Source organism: Somniosus microcephalus, chromosome 7 (genome assembly GCF_052327205.1).
Source record: "Somniosus microcephalus isolate GS21.2 chromosome 7, FLI_Smic_1.0, whole genome shotgun sequence".
Classification (NCBI taxonomy): Eukaryota; Metazoa; Chordata; class Chondrichthyes; order Squaliformes; family Somniosidae; genus Somniosus; species Somniosus microcephalus.
The window spans coordinates 148,025,698-148,046,151 of NC_140993.1; the positions used below are offsets into that span (position 1 = coordinate 148,025,698).

At 44.7% G+C, this 20,454-nt stretch overlaps 1 protein-coding gene across 3 annotated transcripts in view; it reads right to left on the reverse strand.

The window, feature by feature from the left end:
• Positions 1 to 20,454, reverse strand: part of pde7a (phosphodiesterase 7A) — a 358,425-nt gene that overhangs the window by 72,842 nt on the left and 265,129 nt on the right. For all 3 annotated transcript variants that reach the window (XM_085993047.1, XM_085993048.1, XM_085993049.1), the window contains 2 exons: positions 18,841 to 18,992; positions 13,781 to 13,844 (listed from right to left, as the gene is read on the reverse strand). In XM_085993047.1, the coding sequence (XP_085849173.1) occupies positions 13,781 to 13,844; positions 18,841 to 18,992 (216 nt within the window). The remainder of the gene's footprint in view (positions 1 to 13,780; positions 13,845 to 18,840; positions 18,993 to 20,454) is intronic.

The following is a 20,454-nucleotide window of genomic DNA, read 5'->3' on the forward strand; positions in this document are numbered from 1 at the left end:
TGACACTGAAGTTAAAGACAAGTGCAAAGCTGTGGCCTGAAGCCACAAGTACCTGTGCGAGTGTTGAGCCAAACCAGAGAGCTCTCTACCTTTGTCTCTCTCCAAAGATCCGTCTCTCACAAAGGAGTGGTGCAAAATGGCTGCCATTTATACTGCAGGAGGTGTCCCCTTTAATTAGCACCCCCCGCGCCCCGCAGCGACTGGGAACCGTTCCCCTCTACCAGTCGCTAGGGGCGCCAGGCGCACAATAGGCTGGCGCCACTGAATTTCCGGTTCGGGGCGCACAAAGGGCGTTGCACCATGAAATGACGTCAGGATCTGCGTGCGCAACTGAGCGCGCGCAAAGGTTTTGCGCCGCCGCTAAATCTTAACTGAAGTTCGCGAGAGGCGCAGATCGCGCTGCGCCCGGGCGCTAGCCACTTAGCGCCCCACTTCTCCTCCTCCTAAGGTGCTAGCGGCTGGCGCAAACAACTGAATTTCTAGGCCATAATGTACAAAGGATTATGGGGCAATTTCATCATTCCCAAGGGCCCTCGCATAAAGTGTAGTTAGAAAAGTTAGCATTTCCTTTTTTTGACTGAACCAAGATATGGGTGCTATTATTACTGGAGGGTACTAACGTACAGTGAAAAAGCAATAAAAAAGAAATAAGCAGTTCAAAACCTTAACATATGCAGTTATTATGATGGTGAAATGATGCATAGGTCTACAATTTCTTGTGCTCACAAGCATGCTCTGTGTAGATTTCAAAAGTTTTGTTGGATGTTTCAAGATTATATTTGAAGTCAATACGCATTTGGGTATTAACTTCCGATGGGGGGGGAAATCAAGAGTCAATCGTGACTCATTAACAATTCCTTTTAATATGCATTCAAAAATAAAAATTGTTGCAGCATAATTTTTTAGCAACAAATGCTGAATACACTGCACAACGCATTAAAAAAGTGTCAGAAATCAATATTTTCTCGGGGATCATGCCTCTAGCACCACCGAGGAAATACATTTTACACCATCAGAATTCATTCTGCTGTTCAAAAGTTTTTAAATCTACCACTCCAAACACTGCCCCTTTGTATATTTAGTTTTTTCCCCCTACAATATAACATGGCAAACTAGGTATAGCTGCAGCTTAAGTCAGTTTTCTCCGGGTGCTCCGGTTTCCTCCCACAGTCCAAAGATGTGCAGGTTAGGTTGATTGGCCATGATAAAAAAAATTGACCCTTAGTGTTAGGGGGGATTAAATACGTGGGGTTACAGGAATAGGGCTTGGGTGGGATGGCTGTCGGTGTAGGGACCGGGTGCTAGGGTTTGGATGATCAGCCATGATCTCGTTGAATGGCGGAGCAGGCTCGAAGGGCCGAATGGCCTACTCCTGCTCCTATCTTCTATGTTTCTAAAGGAGGCCAGATTCAGAAGACCAAAGGGCACAAGCTGGACCACAGGCTGAAGGAGCTGAGGACAAGGACTTTTAAATCAATGAACTAGGGGATAGAGAGCCAATTAAAGTTGGCACAAAAAGGGAAGGGTGGAGAACTAGGATTTGGTGCATTGTAGGATACAGGTAACAGAGTTTTGCACATGATGTTAGCTAAACAGTCAGTATAGAAATGGTGGAGGAATCAAGGATGAGGGAAGATATAGACCTGGGTGTCTTCGGCATACATGTAAAACTGAATGATATCAAGAGGAAAGGAAAAAAAAGGGAATAGTAGACCAAGGATGGAGCCCTAAGGTACACCCAAAGTGGAGAAGCCATTACAGAAGACATGCTGGCTTTGTTGGGACAAGTTGGAGTTGAACCAGGCTGGGCAGTGACACGGAGGTAGACCACAGACGAGTGACTGAGGAGGACGGATTGGTTGACTGTGTCAAATACCACAGAGGTAAAGGAGAATGAGGAAGGGTAGTGCAACATGGTCACAATCACAAGGGATGACATTAGTGGAATTGACCATGGAGGTCTTGGTATTGTCAGCATGGTGCAAATCAGATTGAAGAGATTTGGAGGGGGAATAATGTGAGAGGTGAGCACAAACAATACGAAATGAGGACTTGAGAGGAAAGGGAGACTGCAGTCAGGGCAGTAGCGAAAGAGGACAGAAAGATCAAGATTGGATTTTTTGAAAGGTGAGCTGAAGCCAGCAGTCCTGAAGAGTGGGTAGACAGCCTGACGATATTAGTAAACATTAGGCAAAGGAGTAATTGCGTGATGAGGAGCTAGGTCAATAGGGGATTGAAGGTACAGGAGATGATTCCCATAGAGGAAGTGAGCCTGACAAGGGTTTTGGGGTGGGTGGAAGGATAGGGAGATGAAGGAGATGCTACACAGTCATCCCTGCAAAGCAAAAGTACAGGGCTGGTAAAATTTGGGAGTCTTGGACAGAGGTGGTGGTGATTGAGGCTGCCAAGCAAATGGTCTCGATCTATGAACAAAGAAATCCACAAATTCTTCATATATTTAATCATAGGGGCATCACAGCTTAGCTCAATTATCTGCTCACCTTACGGCCACACTCTTGCAATTCCAGCAAGAGCTGCCTTGTAGTGAGCAGGAGTGAGACGTTGGCCGATTCTTCCCTCCCTAGCCTAAGGGTGCTGAAATCAATTATAATGCCTCTACCACCATCCAGCTGAGGTACAAACCACGGATTGATTTTAGGACTTTTTAAAATCCTAGGTTACAGCTTTTTGCAGAGAGAATGCAACCTGTGAATCTGGCTCCTCAATGCAACAAAAAGTTCAGCTCCAAAGAAGGGATTTGTATATGATTATTCAGTATTTAATGAAATTTTCAACTCAATATGAAGCGATACATTTCAAGGATATTCGATTAAGTCTAAACAAGTTATACTAATCTTGTACAAATTATCAATGAGACCATAGAGGAGCAAAATTTCAGGCTATCTTTAAAATTACATTGATGTATTTGATAGGGCTCAGAAAAGAGTGACAAAGGAGGTTCTAGAGAGCTTCAACAGGGCCAACCCTGAAAAGATGACCGAGGAGACAGAACTTTAAAATGCATCATCAGCAAAATAACCCATCAGGGAGCTGTCACAATGTTGAAAGGAATTCTTTCCCATGCTGGGTGCTGACACTGACATTCCAACAGAAATTAAGTATCAATTTGGAAACCAAGCCATTAGAATATTGAAAACAAACAGGAAACAAGAAAAAAATCATTCAGATAATGCAGATATAAGCAAGCTATTATTTATATATATATAATACATATATATATCAGAACTTAAAGGGTTAAATTAAAGGACAGGTTGCATAAACTTGGGTTGTATTCCCTTGAATTTAGACAGTTGAGGGCTGATCTAATCAAAGTGCTTAAAATCAATCCGTGGTTTGTAATGAAGCAGCTTATCTCAGCTGGATGGTGACAGAAGCATTATAATTTATTTCAGCACCCTTAGGCTAGGGAGGGAAAAATCCAGTATGATTTGGACAGGTTGGGTGATTATACTGCATTTGCTATGCATCTGCCCAATGTGGATAAATGCGAGGTTATCCATTTTGGTGGCAAAAACAGGGAGACAGATTATTATCTGAACAGCAATAGATTGGGAAAAGGGGAAGTGCAACGAGACCTGGGTGTCCTTGTGCACCAGTCGCTGAAGGTAAGCATGCAGGTGCAGCAGGCGGTTAAGAAGGCAAATGGTATGTTGGCCTTCATAGCGAGAGGATTCGAATACAGAAGCAAGGATGTCTTGCTGCAGTTGTACAGGGCCCTGGTGAGACCACACCTTGAGTATTGTGTGCAGTTTTGGTCGCCTTATCTGAGGAAGGATGTTCTTGCCATGGAGGGAGTGCAGCAAAGATTCACCAGACTGATACCTGGGATGGCAGGAATGACGTATGAAGAGAGATTGAGTCGATTAGGCTTATATTCGCTAGAGTTTAGAAGAATGAGAGGGGATCTCATTGAAACTTATAAAATTCTAACAGGACTAGACAGACTAGATGCAGGAAGGATGTTCCCGATGGCAGGGGAGTCCAGAACCAGGGGTCACAGTCTAAGGATAAGGGGTAAGCCATTTAGGACAGAGATGAGGAGGAATTTCTTCACCCAGAGAGTGGTGAACCTGTGGAATTCTCTACCACAGAAGGCAGTTGAGGCCAATTCATTAAATATATTCAAGAAGGAGTTAGATATATTTCTTAAGGCTAAAGGGTTCAAAGGATATGGGGAGAAGGCAGGGACAGGGTACTGAATTTGGATGATCAGCCATGATCGCATTAAATGGCGGAACAGGCTCGAGGGGCCGAATGGCCTACTCCTGCTCCTCTCTTCTATGTTTCTATAACTGGATTCAATAGTGTAGATACAGAAAGCTGCTTCCTCTGGTGGGGGAATCCAGAACAAGAGGACATCATCTTAAAATTAGAGCTAGGCCATTTAGTAATTAAATCAGGAAGCATTTTTTCACACAAAGATATTGGAAATCTGGAATTCTCTCCCCAAAAGGTTGTGGATGCTGGGTCAATTGAAATTTTCAAGACTGCAATCAATAGATTTTTCTCAAGTAATAGTATCAAAGGATATGGAGCAACGGTGGGTAAATGAAATTGAGGTACAGATCAGCCATGATCTAATTGAATGGCCGAACAGGCGCAAAGGGTTGAATGGCCAACTCCTGTTCCTATGTTCCTATTTGACTTGGACTACAAACAGCGAACTGGAGGACACGGTTCAAAAGTAATATGCCTCAAGCTGGACGAGAGTTTAGAAGCAATCCCCCTCCCCTTTCCCACAGCCTCCCAGCTCCATATAGAGAGCCACATATCCAAGTTTGCCGATAGGTGGCATTGTAAGCAGTGTAACTGGAAGCATAAAATTACAGAGAAAGTAATAGATTAAGTGACTGGACAAAACTGTGGCAAATGGATTTCAATGTTCAAAGTGTGAGGTCATCCACTCTGGCCCTAAAAAGGATAGATTAGAGTACTTTCTAAATGGTGAAAAGCTAGAAACAGTGGAGGTCCAAAGGGACTTAGGGGTTCATATACATAGATAATTATAATGTCATGGACAGTTACAGAAAATAATCAAAAAGACTAATGGAATGCTGGCCTTTATATCTAGAGGACTAGAATACAAGCGAGTAGAAGTTCTGTTACAGCTCTACAAAGTCCTGGTTAGACCACACATGGAGTATTGTGTTTAGTTCTGGGCACCACACCGTAGGAAGCATATATTGGTATGGAGGGAGTGCAGTGTAGATTTACTAGAATGATACCTGGACTCCAAGAGTTAAATTACAAGGAGAGATTACACAAATTAGGGTTGTATTCTCTCGAATTTAGAAGGTTAAGGGGTGATTTGATCGAAGTTTTCAAGATATTAAGGGGAACTGATAGGATAGAGAGAAACTATTTCCGCTCGTTGGGGAGACTAGGGAGACATACCCTAAAAATTAGAGCCAGATCTTTCAGGAGTGAAGTTAGGAACTTCTTCTACATGCAAACGTGATAGAAGTAACAAACTCTCCTGCAAACAGCAGCTGATTTTAACTCAGAGATTGAAAGATTTTTGTTAACCAAAGGTATTAAGGGATATGGGGCAAAGGCAGGTATATATGGAGTTCGGTCACAGATCAGCCATGATCTCATTGAATGGCGAAACAGGCCCAAGGGGCTAAATGGCCTACTCCAGTTCTTATGTTCCCTCTGCTCCTCTACACTAAAATCATAGAATCATAGAAATTTACAGCACAGGAGACCATTTGACCCATCGTTTCTGTGCCAGCCAAAAAAGAGCTATCGAGCCTAATCCCACTTTCCAGCTCTTGGTCCGTAGCCTTGAAGGTTACAGCACTTCAAGTGCATATCCAAGTACTTTTTAAATGTGATGAACACTTCTGCCTCCACCACCCTTTCAGGCAGCGAGTTCCAGACCCCCACCACCCCCTGGGTGAAAAAAGTTCTCAACTCCCCTCTAATCCTTCTACCAATTACTTAAAATCTATGCACCCTGGTTATTGACCTCTCTGCTAGAGAAAATAGATCCTTCCTATCCAAGCTTTCTAGGCCCCTCATAATTTTATACACCTCAATCAAGTCTCCCCTCAGCCTCCTCTGTTCCAAAGAAAACAACCCCAGCCTATCCAATCTTTCCTCATAGCTAAAATTCTCCAGTCCTGGCAACATCCTCGTTAATCTCCTCTGTACCCTCTCTAGTGCAATCATATCTTTCCTGTAATGTGACCAGAGCTATACGCAGTACTCTAGCTGTGGCCTAACTAGTGTTTTATACAGATCAAGCATAACCTCCCTGCTCTTATATTCTGCGCTTCGGCAATAAAGGGTTATCTACCTGTCCTGCTATCTTCAGGGATCTGTGGACATGCACTCCAAGGTCCCTCTGTTCCTCTACACTTCTCAGTATCGTACCATTTATTGTTTATTCCCTTGCCTCGTTATCCCTCCCCAAATGCATTACCTCATACTTCCCTGGAGTAAATTCCATTTGCCACTTTTCTGCCCACCTGATCAGTCCATTGATATCTTCCTGCAGTCTACAGCTTTCTTTCTCACGATCAACCACACGGCCAATTTATGGCTCATCTGCAATCTTCTTAATCATGCCCCCTACATTTAAGTCTAAATCATTGATAGCAAGGGACCTTTTACTGAGCCCTGCGGAACCCCACTGGAATCAGTCTTCCAATCACAAAAACATCCGTCGACCATTACCCTTTGCTTCCTGCCACTGAGCTAGTTTTGGATCCAACTTGCCACTTTCCTTTGGCATGAGCTTTTACTTTTCTGACTAGTCTGCCATGTGGGACCTTGTCAAAAGCCTTGCTAAAATCCATGTATAGACTACATTAAATGAACCCTTGTTACCTCCTCAAAAAATTCAATCAAGTTAGTCAGACACGACCATCCCTTAACAAATCCATGCTGACTGTCCTTGATTAATCTGTGCCTTTCTAAATGACGATTAATACTGTCCCTCAGAAATTTTTCTAACAATTTGCCCACCACCGAGTTAGGGTGATTGGCCTGTAATTACTCGGTCTATCCCTTTCTCCCTTTTTAAACATCGGTACAACGTTAGCAGTCCTCCAGCACCACACCTGTAGCCAGAGAGGATTTTAAAATCCTCAATGATGGCGAAGCCCAGCACGCAAGTGCAAAAGACAAGGCTAAAGCGTTTGCAACCATAGTCAGCCAGAAGTGCCGAGTGGATGATCCATATCAGCCTACTCCTAACATCCTCACCATCAAAGAAGCCAGTCTTCAGCCAATTCAATTCACTCCACGTGATATCAAGAAACAGCTGAGCGCACTGGATACAGCAAAGGCTTTGGGCCCCGATAACATCCTGGCTGTCGTGCTGAAGACTTGTGCTCCAGAACTAGCCGCATCTCTAGCCAAGCTGTTCCAGTACAGCTACAACACTGGCATCTACCGGACAATGTGGAAAACTGCCCAGATGAGGTGAGAGTGACTGCCCTTGACAACAAGGCAACATTTAACAGAGTGTGGGATCAAGGAGGCCTACTAAAATTGAAGTCAATGGAAATCAGGGGGAAAACGTTCCACTGGCTGGAGTCATACCTAGCACAAAGGAAGGTGGTTGTGGTTATTGCAGGTAACTCATCTCAGCCCCAGGACATCACTGCAGGAGTTCCTCAGGACCGTGTCCTCGGCACAACCATCTTCAGCTGCTTCATCAATGGCCTTTCCTCCATCATAGGGTCAGAAGTGGGGATGTTCGCTGATGATTGCAGTGCTCAGTTCCATTCGCAACTCCCCAGGAAATGAAGCAGTCCATGCCCGCATGCAGCAAGACCTGGACAACATTCAGGCTTGGGCTGATAAGTGGCAAGTAACATTCGCACCACACAAGTGCCAGGCAATAAATATTTCCAACAAGAGAGTCTAACTATTTAACGGCATTACCATCGCTGAATCCCCCACCATCAACATCCTGTGGGGTCATTATTCACCAGAAACTTAACTGGACCAGACACATAAATACTGTGCCACAAGAGCAGGTCAGAGGTTGGGTATTCTGCAGCAAGTATCTCACCTCCTGACTCCCCAAAGCCTTTCCACCATCTACAAGGCACAAGTCAGGAGTGTGATGGAATACTCTCCACTTGCCTGGATGAGTGCAGCTCCAACAACACTCAAGAAGCTCGACAGCATCCAGGACAAAGCAGCCCGCTTGATCAGCACCCCATCCACCACCTTAAATATTCACTCCCTCCACCAGGGGCGCACCGTGGCTACAGTGTGTACCATCTACAAGATGCACTGCAGCAACTCGCCAAGGCTTCTTCAACAGCACCGTCCAAACCCACGACCCCGACCACCTAGAAGGACAAGATCAACAGGTGCATTGGAACACCATCACCTGCAAGTTCCCTTCCAAGTTACGCACCATCCTGACTTGAAAATATATCGCCGTTCCTTCATTGTCGCCGACTCAAAATCCTGGAACTCTCTCGCTAATAGCACTGTGGGAATACCGTCACCACGCGGACTGCAGCAGTTCAAGAAGGCAGCTCACCACCACCTTCTCAAGGGATGGACAATAAATGCTGGTCAGAGACACCACTATTTCCTCCCTTGCTTCTCAACAGCCTGGAATACATTTTATCCGAGCCTGGCGATTTATCTACTTTCAGAAATGCTAAACCCCTTAATACTTCCTCTCACTATGTTCATCTCAACTAATATTTCACACTCCTTCTCCTTAACTACAATGTCTGTATCGTCCCTCTCTTTGTGAGTACCAGTGCAGTCTTCAACACTGTGGACACCCTCCATCGTGTTGAGTGGCACTACCACCGTGCTAAATGGGACAGGTTCAGAACAGATCTAGCAGCTCAAAACTGGGTATCCATGAGGCTCTGTGGGCCGTCAGCAGCGGCAGAATTGTATTCAACCACAATCTGTAACCTCATGGTCCGACATATCCCTCATTCTATCATTACCATCAAGCCAGGAGAACAACCCTAGTTTAATAAGGAGTGTAGAAGAGCATACCAGGAGCAGCACCAGGCGTACCTAAAAATGAGGTGCCAACCTGGGGAAGCTGCAACACAGGACTACATGCATGCTAAAAAGCGGAAGCAGCATGCTATAGACAGGGCTAAGCGATCCCACAATCAACGGATCAGATTAAAGCTCTGCAGTCCTGCCACATCCAGTTGTGAATGGTGGTAGACCATTAAACAACTAACGGGAGGAGGAGGCTCCATGAATATCCCCATCCTCAATGATGGTGGAGACCAGCACGTGAGTGCAAAAGACAAGGCTGAAGCGTTTGCAACCATCTTCAGCCAGAAGTGCCGAGTGGATGATCCATATCGGCCTACTCCCGAGGTCCCCACCATCACAGAAGCCAGTCTTCAGCCAATTCGATTCACTCCACGTGATATCAAGAAACTGAGCGCACTGGATACAACAAAGGCATTGGGCCCATACAACATCCCGGCTATCGTGCTGATGTCTTGTGCTCCAGAGCTAGCCGCACCTCTAGCCAAGCTGTTCCAGTACAGCTACAACACTTTCCAACTGCCATTTGTCACACCTCGGCAGAGAGATAATCACAGCAGTCAAAGGTGTGAATGGTGTCCAAACAAGTCAGTCAGGGAAACATTACATCAAAGAACAATGAGGTGGGGTCACAAGGGGTCAAATATTGCAGATGCTGGGGTCTGTATGAAAAACAAAAAAAGACAAAAAACATTTTTTTTTTTTTTTTTTTTGGGCTGGAAATCACAGCAGGTCCGGCCGCATCTGTGTAGAGAGAACAAGCCAATGTCGACTCGAGTCTGGATGACCCTGCATCAGGTGGGGTTACATGTAGCGTGACATGAACCCAAGATCTCGGTTAAGGCCGTCCTCATGGGTGCGGAACTTGGCTATCAGTTTCTGCTCGACGATTTTGCGTTGTCGTGTGTCTCGAAGGCCACCTTGGAGAATGCTTACCCGAAGATCGGAGGCTGAATGTCCTTGACTGCTGAAGTGTTCCCCGACTGGAAGGGAACACTCCTGCCTGGTGATTGTTGCGCGGTGTCCGTTCACCTGTAAACATCTGACATGATTCTCTGACTATATAAGCTGTGTCTTTATGCATTTCTCCACTTCACCTGAAGAAGGAGCAGCGCTCCGAAAGCTTGTGATTTTAAATAAAGCTGTTGGACTATAACCTGGTGTTGTGTGATTTCTTACATTTGTCCACCCCAGTCCAACTCCGGCATCTCCACACCATGGCTACAACACTGGCATGTATCCGACAATGTGGAAAACTGCCCAGGTATGTCCTGTCCACAAAAAGCAGGACAAATCCAATCCAGCCAATTACCGCCCCATCAGTCTATTCTCAATCATCAGCAAAGTGATGGAAGGTGTCAAAGACAGTGCTATCAAGTGGCACTTACTCACCAATAACCTGCTCACTGATGCACAGTTTGGGTTCCGCCAAGACCACTCAGCTCCTGGCCTCATTACAGCCTTGGTCCAAACATGGACAAAGGAGCTGAATTCTAGAGATGAGTGGAGTGTCTGTCCTTGACATCAAGGCAGCACTTGACCGAGTGTGGCATCAAGGAGCCCTAGTAAAACTGAAGTCAATGGGAATCGGGGGTGGGGGGAACTCTCCACTGGCTGGAGTCATACCTAGCATAAAGGAAGATGGTTGTGGTGGTTGAAGGTCAATCCTCACAGCCCCAGGACATCGCTGCTGGAGTTCTTCAGGGCAGTGTCCTAGGCCCAACCATCTTCAGCTGCTTCATCAATGACCTTCCCTCCAACATAAGGTCAGAAATGGGGATGTTCGCTGATGACTGCAGTGTTCAATGCCATTCACAACTCCTCAGAAAATGAAGCAGTCCATGCCCGCATGCAACAAGACCTGGACAACATTCAGGCTTGGGCTGATAAGTGGCAGGTAACATTCGTGCCAGGTAATGACTATCTCCATCAAGCGAGAGTCTAACCACTGCCCCTCGACATTCAATGGTATTAGAATCACCGAATCCCCCACCATCAACATCCTGGGGGTCACCATTGACCAGAAACTTAACTGGACCAGACACATAAATAGTGTGGCAACAAGAGCAGGTCAGAGGCTAGGTATTCTGAGGCAAGTGTTTCTCCTCCTGATTCCCCAAAGCCTTTCCACCATCTACAAGGCACAAGTAAGGAGTGTGATGGAATATTCTCCACTTGCCTGGATGAGTGCAGCTCCAACAACACTCAAGAAGCTTGACACCATCCAGGACAAAGCTGCCCACTTGATTGGCACCCCATCCACCACCTTAAACATTCACTCCCTCCACCACTGACGACCGTGGCTGCAGTGTGCATCATCTACAAGATGCACTGCAGCAACTTGCCAAGGCGTCTTCGGCAGCCCCTCCCAAACCCGCGACGTCTTCCACTTAGAAGGACAAGGGTAGCAGGTGCATGGGGACACCACCACCTCCAAGTCACACACCATCCTGACTTAGAAGTATATCGCCGATCCTTCATCGTCGCTGGGTCAAAATCCTGGAACTCCCTCCCTAACAACACTGTGGGAGTACGCTCACCACACGGACTGCAGCGGTTCTCAAACAAATTAGGGATGGGCAATGAATGCTGGCCTTGCCAGCGACGCCAACATCCCACAAACAAATTTTTAAAAATGGATATGTAGAGAAGAATTCCAGCCAACAGAATTATTGCTGTTTGAATTAACTATTTCAAAAAAGAGCTTAGCAAATATCCAGTTAAGGATGTCATTGGAAATTATAGGGCAAGTACAGAGTGAAATAATGAAATAGTTTAAGAAACATCAAGATTCCTGCAGTGGTAGCCCTGGGTATGTAGCCTGCGGAGTGCAACTGGCCAGTGTTGAATGGTAGAGGTGTAAGGATTAACTAATTTTTTTGAGCTTTGTTTGACTGGCTTGGGGGATCAGGGACTACTGATTCAGAACTTTTCCTTCAAGAGATTAAAGAGATAGCGTACAGATCAGGTATAATATAAAGGTTGGACTGTACATGACCTGTGGGATAAACAGGCTCGACAGGCTGACTGATCTTTTCTTGTTCAATGTTTCTCATGTTTTTAGTTCAGGACCCAAACCAATAAAATGTACTTAATTTTTGGAGCACCAGGATCAGCATTGGAAAGGACCCTATTCACCATAATGAGCGGATCCCAATGGGCCTCTTCCCAAATGTTGTGCAACTAGATTTTGTCCTATTTGTACATCCAATGTCAGGTATCCAGCAGTTGCCTTTTCACTGCAGCAAGTTATAATTTATCCTAAAAGATTGCAGACTTAAAGATTTAAAAAAAAAACTATTTGTGAGTGTGTGTGGTGGGGAAGAAAGGAACAGGGGAATGTTGTAGATCAATAACAATATCTCCCTCCACCACAGTACAGTATTGTCTTTGTTGTCTGCAGTTACATTCCATTTATAGTATTAAAACTCACACATGCCATAGATTTCAACAATAGTGAAGTCATTAACAACTGAGCAGCATATCAGCCCAAGAATTTTATTTCAGCTGGACTAATTTTGACTATAAAAACAGAATACTGTTCAGCTATAAAGAATATTTAATTTACAAATATAATCTGTGCTTTGGGTATTCAATACGCTTTCCTTTTCCATGAACCTTGTGAGTGGTACAATCTGACAATGTAGCATGTTGGAATGCCAAAGGCATTAATCCATTAGAACTGAGGTAATTAGAGATAATCCTATACAAATGAGCCTTCACAGTTTCATCTCCTCATTCCATAATTACTATATTTGTCAATTTGGATAAGTGAAAGCCTACCTCCATCACAAATGCATCTCCAAGCAGAAAAAAGGCCACCTCAAAAATGTATAATTGCCCAAATGAAAGGGAAGACTCAAGTCACTCTAACATCAAACATTACTATTGGACAGTTCAGCTCTAGCGGATTCCCAGCAGGGAAGTAGCCTCCCCACACAAACCTTTGGTGTGATTGGAAATCCACATGATGGCTTCTGGGAGTGGTCGTTCAATTGCTTAATGATGTTACATCAGCCTCCTGGTACAATTGTGCTCTTTGTGCATGCACTGTAATTAAAGGAGAGCTGCACAGTAGCTCATGAAAGTTGTACTACAGCTTTCAATATGTCGGGCCTCATCTGGGCAGGCTGCGCTATTATACATTAGGGGAGGGTGAACCTGACATCAAGGATGTTCATGAGGCACTGCAGGTTGGTCTGTGCATGTGGATGAAGGGGGAGTTCGAGTGATTGGAAGATGGGATGGATTTGTTCCTCAAATTATTGAATTCTGTGTATATTATAGTTATAAATTTTAGGAATTTATAGTGAGGTGTGTAAGGAACTGCCCTGGCTTGGAAATTTGTAATAGTAGAATAAGCTTCAAAACACAAAAATGACCAGAAATATCTGCAGAACTGTCTCTCATATCTGATCAGTCGATGTTCTGAAATGAAATGACTGTGGTTTGTGGTTCCATGGTCTGATTGGTTGAAAAGGCTCTAAAATGTTAGATATACATTCATAAAGTCACAAACAACTTCCTTCTTATCCTCTTTGTCTAATCTGATTTTTAGAAAAAATTAGTATAATGAAAACGTCAGCTATTTTGCTTACAAGATCTATACAAGATGATCCCACCAAGAAAAAAAGAGACAGCTGTATGTCAGTCCTTCAACTAAAATGTGTCAATAAATTTTAATTTGTTAACTTGAGAAAGTACATAATTTTGCTTAAAAAATACAATGAAATAGTACACCTTAATCATTTGAACTTACCGTTCGTTAATCTGTCAAAAAGAAAAATGTCAAAATTCCAACTTCCATCCTTTTCCAGCATACACTGAAAGCACAAGCAAAATTAATAATGCTTGAAAAAAAAGTCCTTGCAAACTGAAATTCATTTTTGAAGAAGTTTAAAATAATATCAATTAAGTTTTAATTCTGTGTTATCACAAAGTGTATGTTCTTCAACATTTAGACATGAATGACTTCATGATATCAGTGATACCACCCTTCTTTTCCCAAAAGCTTGGAAAAGCATATTTTCCAACTGAACCCAAAGAAGTGAACAAGCATGACATAAGTGGGCCAGTACAAATGAAAGGCAAGTTCTTGGTATGTAGAATACGATCCAGATTCAAAGGAGAGTGACAGACCGTACCAAATAGATAGGCAATTTTAGTTCCAGCTTTCTTTGAATCCCCCAAAATACCATTGAAAACTGACCTAGTAAAGGTTCTGGTGGAGAAGTCTCTTTTGGCCTTGAATAAGTGGCACCAAGCCCAGTTATGGCAAGGTATTAGGTTACTCCACACAGCTGCTTTATAAATACTAATATATCCACTGAAATGCTTTTGACTTCAAAGAATGACATTTGATGGGCCTTGAAGGTTTCTTCCTTAAAGGGTGGCAACAGTGGAAATGTATTCCACCATTCACGCCACACAAGTGTCAGGCAATGACCATCTCCAATAAGCTAAAGTCTAACCACCTCCCTGTGACATTCAACGGCATCTCCATCGTCGAATTCCCCACCATACATATCCTTGGGTCATCAATGACCAGAAACTTAATTGGACTAGATGCATAAATACTGTGGTTACAAGAGCAGGTCAGAGGCTGCATATTCTGTGGTGAGTGACTCACCTCCTGACTCCCCAAAGCCTTTCAATCACCTACAAGGCACAAGTCAGGAGTGTGATGGAATACGCTCCACTTGCCTGGATGTGTACAGCTCCAACAAAACTCAATAAGCTCGAGAACTTCCAAGACAAAGCAGTCCGCTTGATCGGCACCCCGTCCACCACTTAAACATTCACTCCTTCCACTAATGTGGCTGCAGTGTGTACCATCAACAAGATGCACTGCAGCAACTCGCCAAGGCTTTTTCAACAACACCTCCCAAACCCAAGACCTCGACCACCTGAAGGACTAGGGCAGCAAGCGCATGGGAACACCACCACCTCCAAGTTCCCCACCAAGTCACACACCAAGACTTGGAAATATACTGCTGTTACTTCATCGTCGCTGGGTCAAAATCTTGGAACTCCCTACCTAACAGCACTGTGGGAGTACCTTCACCACACGGACTGCAGCGGTTCAAGAAGGCGGCTCACCACCACCTTCTCAAGGGCCATAAATGCTGGCCTTGCCAGTGATGCCCACATCCCGTGAATGAATAAATAAAAAAACAATTCAGTTGGTGTCTGCTTGGAGATGGCTATACACCATTGCCAAGACCTATGGAAAGATTTAGTACGATTCTCACAAAATGTCAAAATGCTACAGGCATCAACGTCGTGGAAATGGTGACCACCTCAGAAGGATGAGCAGTGGATAAAAGGGTGGAATCTGCACTCTCTGATAAAGATGGGATTGGGAAACAATCTTAGTTAGGAATCTAGTGCAAGGTCAGCTATATTTTTGTGCCATGTCATATAGGCCTGCAACTGAATAAACCTTCTAGCTGAAAACGGGTGGTTTGTAAGGAACCCGAGATCACACAAATTGATGGGCACAAAGGTCAGTTTATTCAGATGAAGATCCCAAATGCAATAATTGGGAATGAAATTGGGCTTGACTTTTAAATGTGATTCATGAACCATAAGAAAAAACAGTGGTCATCCCACAGCTAGATATTCTAAACTCGAGAGAATGTCAAGACTGTATCAAGATACTTTGAAGAACACCAAATTGTGTATACATATAGGTATAATCTCATGAGGGATTTCTGACAGTTGCTACAATTATTAGAGCAAAGTGCACCTTGAATGCAATTCCCTGGCTTTCAAGACGCAAACCATCAAACAGAGGTTCACTCAGTCTCAAATGAAGGATTTGTACCAACAGCAGACAGCTACACTTTTCTAGGCAAGAGTGAGATCAAAGAGCCACTGCTTAACTCCAGATTGGCAGCAACTATGTCTTCCACTGTCACCAGAGGGTTACCATAATGACTGTGGCTTTTTCTGCCCAAAACTTTGAAGGGGAGAACTACAATGGCTTAATTGCTAACTGTACACCCTAGTGTTGAACGGAGTCAGATTTAACTCACTTACTGTCCACAAGTTATTAACTAGATATGAAATAAAAACAGAAAATGCTGGAAATACTCAGCAGGTCAGGCAGCATCTGTGGAGAGAGAGAAACAGAGTTAACATTTCAGGTCAATGACCCTTCGTCAGAACTGGAAAAAGTTGGAGATGGAACAGGTTTTTAAGCAAGTGTAGGGGCAGGGTAAAGGGGGAGCGGAGGAAAGAACAAAAGGGAAGGTCTGTGATAGGATGGAAGGCAGGAGAGATTAAGGGCGAAATCTTGCTAGCCCTGGGGAGGTTGGTATGGAGGCGGGACTGCCAGGAAAATGGCAGAATCTAGTGGCGGGTGCCCATCCTCCGTGCCATCTTCCCAGGAGGCGGGTAGCCAACCCGCACCGGGTCCCATCTCCTGGAGGCGGGAAGGGGATTACAGCCACTTAACTGCCTGTTAACAGGTAGTTAACAGGCAGTTAAGAGGATTATCCCAATTTTTCCAAGTGAGGCATGGGCTTCCCGACGTCAGGAAACCCCACCAGGGTCACCCGAGGCGAGCAGTGGGTCTGCGGGGGTTGGAAGGGTGTAAAAGTGCGCTGTGAAAGTAAGTGATGGGTGCAAGTGTGGAGAGGTGAGTATGTGAGGTGAGTGGAAAGTGATAGAAAATGTTTACTTACCTTTGTTTCTTCCTGCAGGCTTCAACAGTTGGGGATGCGGAGAGTCTCGCATCTCACCGGCAGAGATGACAGATGACAGAACCATCTAATTTCTGCTAACAAAAGAGGTTTGATGAGTCTTGAATACAAGGTCTCATCAAACAACATAGAATGTCAGTGTTTGACAGCTTCACAGAGCTGCCAACCAAATACAATTCATCTGTCAAAACATCATACGCTGACGTTCTGTAACCGGCTTCCCCTTAATTGGCCTGCTAAGCCCACTGGGCTGGCTTAACAAGGTCAATCAAGGGAAAATAGCGTGGGTTGGCCAGAAGTTGATGGAGGTGGGACTAAAACCCAACAAGCAGCAGTCCCGCCTCCAACACGCCCCCATTGGCAAAATCGCCCCCTAAGAGACAAAAGGGATGATGGTGCAAGGCAAAAGGAGATGGTAATGGGACAAGTTAAGAAACAAAAGATGACTCTAGATGAAGTGTAAATGCCTTATGGACTGAACGGAAGTATTCCGCAAAGCGGTCACCCAATCCGCGTTTGGTCTCCCCAATGTACAGGAGACCGCATTGTGAGCAGCGAATACAGTATACTAAATTGCAAGAAGTACAAGTAAATTGCTGTTTCACCTCGAAGGAGTGTTTGGGGCACCTCCCCCGCATCTAGGGAAGATTGGAAAATTATGGCAAGACCTTCCGCTATCTCCTCCCCCAATTCCCTTAGCAATCTGGGATGCAAGCCATCTGGACCAGCCAATTTATCCACTCTAAGCATACCCTAGAGGTGTCTCAAAATGGCCAGAATGAGTCAGCACCATATTGTCTAGCCCAAGTGTTTCTAGCAGTCACTGATCAGCAGTTTCCTGGTAGTGTGTGTGAAAGCAGGTGTCCTACCCTACTTATTGATGTAATGAGCTGGCATTATCCACCTAGAGACGATCTATTGCCACCAGCTGGGTTAATAGTAACCAATCTTGAAACCTGTGGTTAAGAATGTTCACAGAAAATGCTGGAAATACTCAGCAGGTAGGCAGCATCTGTGGAGAGAGAAATAAAATTAACGTTTCAGCTTGATGACCATCCAAAAGGTTATTGATCTGAAATGTTAACTTTGTTTCACCGGATTTAAAATTGGTTGCTGTTAATCCAGCATTTTCTGTTTTTATTTCAGATTTCCAGCATCTGTAGTATTTTGCTTTTGTTGAGAAGGGTCAATTGAGAGACTTCATAAGTAATTCCATATTGAGATTATAAATGTGATCTCTATCAGAGAGAGTTTGTGAAGACTCCCCTCCCATAAAGTGTTGCGGTATAGTCAAAATAGCCACCCATAAAAGTCCCCTAGTGTCACAGTCATGATGAGGGTCAAGAAGAATTTCAGTTGATCACACTTCATCACCCCCCTCCAGGCTAGATTCTAAAATGAGCCCCTCATTAACAGGAGAGGGGAGGCGATGCGGGTGACTGGAGCAGAATTTGTTTTAAATTTGTTTATGGGATGCGGGCGTCGCTGGCAAGGCCAGCATTTATTGCCCATCCCTAATTGCCCTTGAGAAGGTGGTGGTGAGCCGCCTTCTTGAACTGCTGCAGTCCGTGTGGTGAAGGTACTCCCACAGTGCTGTTAGGGAGGGAGGTCCAGGATTTTGACCCAGCGACGGTGAACGATCGGCGATATACTTCTAAGTCAGCATGGTGTGTGACTTGGAGGGGAACTTGGAGGTGGTGGTGTTCCCATGCGCCTGCTGCCCTTATCCTTCTAGGTGGAAGAGGTCGCGGGTTTGGGAGGTGCTGCCGAAGAAGCCTTGGCTTCACCTGACTTCACCACCAATGGAGTGTAACCATTTCCCAGCAGAGAAATTTATATTTTAAATATCAAACTCGCAAGAAAACTAATCATCTGGTCCTTGCTATAGTACCATTAAAATCAGGAATAAGAATGAAAAGTGTTGGGAAGTACTTTGCCTTTCAAATTATGTAAACAATGAGTCTGACCATACTTATACATATATTTACAAACATTTCTAAAATTATAAACATATATCCATGTCCAAAATCCTTTATCATAAAGGAATATGAAGACCAACATCATAACAACTCAGCTCAAGTTTATTGATGCTCAATTAACATTTCAAACTCACTGTGACTTGGCCACTGTAGTTATCATCCAGAATGCAGAGAACATTCTGAGAAGGAATACCACGAAATAAATGAGCAGATCGAAAGTATCTTTGAAAACTTAGCAACCTTCTGATCTTCCTTGCTGAAGCCAACTCTCCGGTTTCTGGTGGTACTGCAAAAAATAAGAGTACTTAACATGAAGATTTTTTTCTGAATATTTTATATGAAGGTACTACTTTATAAATTAATGATAAAGGGCTGTGATTTTAGTTATAATAATTGAAAGTTAAGTTTCAATTGATGACACCTTAACTCGTTTGACCAATGCACTGCCTCTGTGCTATCACAGACTGTTTTCCTGACTTACAGGGCTGGATTTTGCCATTGGGGCGGGCTGGGGGCGTGTCAGCTGGTTTTCCTGTCAGGAACCCGATTCCGATGTGAAGTGGGAAAAAAGTGCGATTTTCCCCTAATTGGGCACTTGATTTCCAGCGTGTGGAAACCCCTGGCCCAATGAGTCTTTTCATCCTGAAAGTCGCCTCCAGGGACGTCATCAGTGCTGCTGGATTTAAGGCCTGCAAGCAGCCTTGCTTCTTCTGGAGACTGGAAACGCTTTGGACATTGTATGAAGGACTTCATTTACCGACCGTGTCTACCAGCAAGCAAAAGTGTGCACCTCGCTTTGATGAGCCCTCCCTCCAACCTCTGATGCAGGGAGCAAGATCTAATAAGGAGGTGCTCTTCCCTTCCTCAGGGAGGAAAAAGCCACCCCAGCAGACTAAAGCTGTGTGGCTGCAAGTGGTCCAGGAGGTCAACTCCATCTCTATGTGCCGCAGAACCTGGCTGCCGTGCAGGAAGAGGTTTCATGACCTTCTCCGCACAGGAAAAGTGAGTATGACTTTCCCATCACCCTCAATCTGATCCCCATCGCCTCTCCTCACCAGCACTCTGCTTTGCCAACCTCTTCCTCCACATCCCACTTGACACTTACATCCCTGCACCCTTACCCATTCCCTCTCTCTCTATAGTCACATTCACTTAACTATTCGACCATGCAGCCCTCACACTCCCTATCTCTGTGATGCAATGAAAACTTACAACACACTTTGTCTCCTTCTAAGCATCTATGCTATGGATTATCTACACTCACTCCTTCATTCTCACTCAAACTCCACTTGTGTCCCTCATTGCAGGCAAGGAGAGCTCACAATAAGAGGGAAAGAGCGAGGACAGGAGGAGGGCCACCCTCAGTAGCCCAGCTCACCACCTCAGAGGAGGCGGCCCTGGAAATTGCCGGGAATGAGGAGGATTCCCAAGTGGGGGATGGACAGGCAGGCGCATCACAGCAAGCTGGTGACAGAATAGTTTGGCATCTCTCTCATTGACATTGCATGAGTCACTGATAATGAATCTGATGCTCTAACAGATTGACTTATGATCATCTGCACTATTCAATGTGCATGTAACCTTGACCTCACATCTCTAACTCTTTCCTTTACTCGCCCACAGGACCATTGACAGCCCCCGTCCCCACTGTCCAGGAGGAAGAGCCTGAGCTTCCAGACTCCTCAGAGCAACCTCTGAGGGCGCAGCGTCAGCAGAATTAAGCGCACACATCACCAGCGCAGACACTC